Source organism: Myotis brandtii, unplaced genomic scaffold (genome assembly GCF_000412655.1).
Source record: "Myotis brandtii unplaced genomic scaffold, ASM41265v1 scaffold628, whole genome shotgun sequence".
Lineage (NCBI taxonomy): Eukaryota > Metazoa > Chordata > Mammalia > Chiroptera > Vespertilionidae > Myotis > Myotis brandtii.
In genome coordinates this window covers 441,098-447,730 of record NW_005370403.1, presented here as the reverse complement: position 1 = coordinate 447,730, position 6,633 = coordinate 441,098, and the positions used below count along the sequence as shown (strand labels likewise).

At 58.7% G+C, this 6,633-nt stretch overlaps 1 protein-coding gene across 1 annotated transcript in view; it reads right to left on the bottom strand.

Annotated features, from left to right (window-relative positions):
- FGFR2 (fibroblast growth factor receptor 2) overlaps positions 1–6,633 on the bottom strand; it is an 89,473-nt gene that overhangs the window by 52,796 nt on the left and 30,044 nt on the right. Inside the window, exon 3 of the mRNA XM_014528278.1 lies at positions 6,501–6,575. Coding sequence (XP_014383764.1) covers positions 6,501–6,575 — 75 coding nt within the window. The remainder of the gene's footprint in view (positions 1–6,500; positions 6,576–6,633) is intronic.

The following is a 6,633-nucleotide window of genomic DNA, read 5'->3' as shown; positions in this document are numbered from 1 at the left end:
GCATTTCCGGACGATCAGGAGGGGCCCGAGGAGTCAAGCTGGACGCACGGTGGCTCCCGGGGCTGAAATTCGAAGAACTCGGTGCTTCTACGATTTTCCCTATGAATCCGGTCAGGCCTTTGGCATCTGAGGTGGCCGGCGTTGTTTTAATGGCAACAGCCCCTCCCCTCCTTGCCCACTGCCCTGGCCGTGGCATTCCTCCGCCCACACAGGCCGCAGCGGCGTCCTCTCCGAGCCCGGCTCACCTGGGAATCAGCGCGGCCTAATCACACCAACAGATGGCAGAGGCCGCGGAGCCGGGAGGAGCCGCTATCGCTTTAAATCACCTCTCAGGTTTCAGGGCACCGTTCAGCGGTGGCTCCCGGCAGCGGTATCTCCCGGTACAGCTGACACCAGCCCCTAATCACCGCAGAGCCCCTGGTTCAGGGCAGAGTTGGTGTCATTCGAGAGCTAATTACAAAGAACCCCAGTGGCAAGGCGAAGGCGAGGCGATTCACTCAACGAGGGCTGGCACTCACGAGAGGGAGCACGCCACTCACGGCTCATCTATGCTACACGGCACTGGGCACAGCACTGGGCACTGGGTACTGGGCACTGAGCACTGAGCACTGAGTACTGGGCACTGAGTACTAGGCACTGAGCACTGAGCACTGAGTACTGGGCACTGAGTACTAGGCACTGAGCACTGAGCACTGAGTACTGGGCACTGAGTACTAGGCACTGAGCACTGAGCACTGAGTACTGGGCACTGAGTACTAGGCACTGAGCACTGAGCACTGAGTACTGGGCACTGAGTACTAGGCACTGAGCACTGAGCACTGAGTACTGGGCACTGAGTACTAGGCACTGAGCACTGAGCACTGAGTACTGGGCACTGAGTACTAGGCACTGAGCACTGAGCACTGAGTACTGGGCACTGAGTACTAGGCACTGAGCACTGAGCACTGAGTACTGGGCACTGAGTACTAGGCACTGAGCACTGAGCACTGAGTACTGGGCACTGAGTACTAGGCACTGAGCACTGAGCACTGAGTACTGGGCACTGAGTACTAGGCACTGAGCACTGAGCACTGAGTACTGGGCACTGAGTACTAGGCACTGAGCACTGAGCACTGAGTACTGGGCACTGAGTACTAGGCACTGAGCACTGAGCACTGAGTACTGGGCACTGAGTACTAGGCACTGAGCACTGAGCACTGAGTACTGGGCACTGAGTACTAGGCACTGAGCACTGAGCACTGAGTACTGGGCACTGAGTACTAGGCACTGAGCACTGAGCACTGAGTACTGGGCACTGAGTACTAGGCACTGAGCACTGAGCACTGAGTACTGGGCACTGAGTACTAGGCACTGAGCACTGAGCACTGAGTACTGGGCACTGAGTACTAGGCACTGAGCACTGAGCACTGAGTACTGGGCACTGAGTACTAGGCACTGAGCACTGAGCACTGAGTACTGGGCACTGAGTACTAGGCACTGAGCACTGAGCACTGAGTACTGGGCACTGAGTACTAGGCACTGAGCACTGAGCACTGAGTACTGGGCACTGAGTACTAGGCACTGAGCACTGAGCACTGAGTACTGGGCACTGAGTACTAGGCACTGAGCACTGAGCACTGAGTACTGGGCACTGAGTACTAGGCACTGAGCACTGAGCACTGAGTACTGGGCACTGAGTACTAGGCACTGAGCACTGAGCACTGAGTACTGGGCACTGAGTACTAGGCACTGAGCACTGAGCACTGAGTACTGGGCACTGAGTACTAGGCACTGAGCACTGAGCACTGAGTACTGGGCACTGAGTACTAGGCACTGAGCACTGAGCACTGAGTACTGGGCACTGAGTACTAGGCACTGAGCACTGAGCACTGAGTACTGGGCACTGAGTACTAGGCACTGAGCACTGAGCACTGAGTACTGGGCACTGAGTACTAGGCACTGAGCACTGAGCACTGAGTACTGGGCACTGAGTACTAGGCACTGAGCACTGAGCACTGAGTACTGGGCACTGAGTACTAGGCACTGAGCACTGAGCACTGAGTACTGGGCACTGAGTACTAGGCACTGAGCACTGAGCACTGAGTACTGGGCACTGAGTACTAGGCACTGAGCACTGAGCACTGAGTACTGGGCACTGAGTACTAGGCACTGAGCACTGAGCACTGAGTACTGGGCACTGAGTACTAGGCACTGAGCACTGAGCACTGAGTACTGGGCACTGAGTACTAGGCACTGAGCACTGAGCACTGAGTACTGGGCACTGAGTACTAGGCACTGAGCACTGAGCACTGAGTACTGGGCACTGAGTACTAGGCACTGAGCACTGAGCACTGAGTACTGGGCACTGAGTACTAGGCACTGAGCACTGAGCACTGAGTACTGGGCACTGAGTACTAGGCACTGAGCACTGAGCACTGAGTACTGGGCACTGAGTACTAGGCACTGAGCACTGAGCACTGAGTACTGGGCACTGAGTACTAGGCACTGAGCACTGAGCACTGAGTACTGGGCACTGAGTACTGGGCACTGAGCACTGGGCACTGGGCACTGAGTGCTGGGCACTGGGCCCTGAGTACTGGGCACTGGGCACTGAGCACAGCACTGGGCACTGGGCACTGAGCACAGCACTGAGTACTGGGCACTGAGTACTGGGCACTGAGTACTGAGCACTGAGCACAGCACTGGGCACTGGGCGGGGACTGGGCATGGAGCTGGCATTCAGGACCAAAACCTGAAGGTCTGCCCTGACGGGTGTGGCTCAGTGGGTAGAGTGTCGGCTGCAGACCAAAGGGTCCCAGGTTTGATTCCAGTCAAGGGCACGAACCTCGGTTGCAGGCTCCTCCCCGGCCTGGGCCCTGGCCTGGGTGCCAGTGGGAGGCAACCAATGGATGTGTTTCTCTCACATCGATGTCTCTCTCTGTTTCCCTCGCTCTTCACTCTCCCTAAAAATCAATGGAAAATATCCTCAGTTGAGGATTAAAAAAGAGAGAAGAAGAAAACCCAGAGGTCTGGCCGGTAGCCCCTGTGACTCAGAGACAGAGACTCCGCCCGCCCAGCCTGCTTGTTACGTAACCTCCCCCTTGCTGCTACACGTTATTGTTTCCCAAGTCTCGGATTAGCACACTGATCACACGGGTAGGCCTGGTACGGATCGCCAGGGCAACGCCACCACAACCGGGCTGGCAGAATCAGGTGTCCCCCAACCAGTAGCCATGACACCCCCATGCGGGCACTTCAGAGCCGCGAACAGCAGGGCCGCCTGCTCACCTCGCCCCCACCACCCCTGGGCACCGGCTGAGGAGCTGTGATCGGACAGGCAGCAGGCCCACAGCTGAATCCAACCTCGCCTTTTGCTCCCTGATCAGCGCATTTCCACTCAATAAAACGGGAAAAACTCTTTCCGCCCCATTTTTTTTTTCGGGGGGGGGGGGGGCGCTGACGGAGCCGGCAGCCCGGACAGGACAGACCTCATCGCCGAGGCCGCCGCGCCTTTCGCTGCCTCCCCTGCCGGAGCCAGAGGGCTCCTGAGAAGGGGTGATGTTCTCCGAGGCCCAGGCTTTGCTGTTCACTGCAATAACCTCTTAGCAGCGGGTGCGGGTCACAGAGGAGAGCGCTCACGCACCATCACCCACGTCCTATGAGCTGCACCCCTCACCGGGAGCCCAATGGGGAGACCTGTGCCTGGGAACCCGGAGCCAGTGGTTCTCACTCCTGAGGGCACCTGAGTCCCCCCACCCCCCGAGTTTCTCTCCAGCGGGTCTGGGCGGGCCCGGGAATGCTCATTCCCACAAGTTCTCGGTGACGCTGATGCGAGAGCCACGCCCAGGCCTGCCCGTGCCAGGAAGGAATGCATCCCCCTTTCTGCCTGCGCGTCTGGGAGACTCGGGGAGACACCCAGGTCCCCGCTTCAGAAGCACGCGCCCCGGGGCCCGCCAGAGCGTCTCCTCTTCCTCTGAAAAGCCCTGGGCCGGTCTGAGTGGAGAACTGTCTGTGACTGAGGCCTTGCTTAGGTTTATTCGACAAACTAACACCCTTTGGAGGAAACGCGGGATATAAATCTGCACGACAAAGGCCGGAGACGGACGTACAGTCACCTTAGGAACCTCCCGGCCGTGCTATCGGGAAACGCAGCTGACTCTCGATTTTATCTTCTTTCCTGAACACCCCCAAGTGCTTTTCTGAGCATCATACAAACACGAACTCATCGAATCCTCGGGGAAAGTGCATCGGTGTCGTGATCATTCCCGTGTGACAGCTGAAGAAACTGAGGCACAGCATCGAAGGCCTTGCCCGGCGCCCAACGCCGAAGAGGCGGCCCAGGGCCTGAGCCCAGGCTGTCCAGCTCCGGGCGGCCACGCTCTCGCTCACCGCACAGGCCTCCGCGGCCGATGCTTGGGAGTCACTGCCTCCCACAAGCCAACGGCCCTCAGGGGCCTTTTCTCCCTGCGACGTAAGGCGCACGGCCTTGCTCTGCACAGCACGCAGGTGTTTAAAAGCCATTAAGGCCCCGGCCGGTGTGGCTCAGTGGATAGAGCGTCGGCCTGCGGACTGAAGGGTCCCAGGTTCGATTCCGGTCAAGGGCATGTACCTTGGTTGCGGGCACATCCCCAGTAGGGGGGGTGCAGGAGGCAGCTGATGGATGTTTCTCTCTCATGGATATTTCTAACCCTCTATCCCTCTCCCTTCCTCTCTGTAAAAAATCAATAAAATATATTAAAATAAAATAAAAAAGCCATTAAGATGCCTCAGCACCACCCAGGTCATTCCTTTTCTTTTTTATTGATCTCAGAGAGGAAGGGAGAGGGAGAGAGAGAGAAACATCAATGATGAGAGAGAATCATTGATGGGCTGCCTCCTGCACGCCCCCTACTGGGGATGATGAGCCTGCAACCGGGGCCTGTGCCCTGACCGGGAATCGAACCGAGGCCTCCTGGTTCCCAGCTGGATGCTCAACCACTGAGCCACCCCGGCCGGGCCCAGACCATCCTTTGTGATGGGGCCACCCTCGACCTTGCAGGATGTTTGAGCAGCGCCTTTGGCCTCTACCCACACCACCCGCCTCCCCTGTACGACCCCCACACGTGGCCACTGGCCCCCAGGGGAGCGGGAGAAGGCGAGTCCCCACCGTGGAGACCGTGGGGCCAGCCATACAGTCACCTTAGGAACCTCCCGGCCGTGCTATCGGGAAACGCAGCTGACTCTCGATTTTATCTTCTTTCCTGAACACCCCCAAGTGCTTTTCTGAGCTTCTTACAAATACGAACTCATCGAATCCTCGGGGAAAGTGCATCGGTGTCGTGATCATTCCCGTGTGACAGCTGAAGAAACTGAGGCACAGCATCGAAGGCCTTGCCCGGCGCCCAACGCCGAAGAGGCGGCCCAGGGCCTGAGCCCAGGCTGTCCAGCTCCGGGCGGCCACGCTCTCGCTCACCGCACAGGCCTCCGCGGCCGATGCTTGGGAGTCACTGCCTCCCACAAGCCAACGGCCCTCAGGGGCCTTTTCTCCCTGCGACGTAAGGCGCACGGCCTTGCTCTGCACAGCACGCAGGTGTTTAAAAGCCATTAAGGCCCCGGCCGGTTTGGCTCAGTGGATAGAGCGTCGGCCTGCGGACTGAAGGGTCCCAGGTTCGATTCCGGTCAAGGGCATGTACCTTGGTTGCGGGCACATCCCCAGTAGGGAGTGTGCAGGAGGCAGCTGATGGATGTTTCTCTCTCATGGATATTTCTAACCCTCTATCCCTCTCCCTTCCTCTCTGTAAAAAATCAATAAAATATATTAAAATAAAATAAAAAAGCCATTAAGATGCCTCAGCACCACCCAGGTCATTCCTTTTCTTTTTTATTGATCTCAGAGAGGAAGGGAGAGGGAGAGAGAGAGAAACATCAATGATGAGAGAGAATCATTGATGGGCTGCCTCCTGCACGCCCCCTACTGGGGATGATGAGCCTGCAACCGGGGCCTGTGCCCTGACCGGGAATCGAACCGAGGCCTCCTGGTTCCCAGCTGGATGCTCAACCACTGAGCCACCCCGGCCGGGCCCAGACCATCCTTTGTGATGGGGCCACCCTCGACCTTGCAGGATGTTTGAGCAGCGCCTTTGGCCTCTACCCACACCACCCGCCTCCCCTGTACGACCCCCACACGTGGCCACTGGCCCCCAGGGGAGCGGGAGAAGGCGAGTCCCCACCGTGGAGACCGTGGGGCCAGCCAAGCACCATCCGTCGTGACGGAGAAACCCAGGCCGCGGGCGACGTGTGCGACGCCAAAGGGACAGAGGAAACCGAGAGAAGTCACCGAGCCTCCGGGAGAGCGGCTCACGGGCCGGAAAGAAAGACAGAGAGCGGAGGAGGGTGCGCAGTGAGACTGGTTTATTCGCAGGTTTGAGAGCCAGGAGAGCAGACACAGCGGAGAAGGGGGCGCAGCATCGCGAAGCAGCGGCAGGAAGGCGGTGGGGGCCGGCGCTCCTCGCGGGGCCTCCTCGCGGGGCCGCGTTACTTACTCTTGTGACTGTTCTCGCTGGCAAAGTCCTCGGAGCCGTCGGCGTCGTCCTCGTCGTCCCCGGAGGAGATGGCATCTGTACGCGAGAGAACACACCAGGTCGTGTCGGTGCCGAGCCAGAGGCGCCGTCCCCG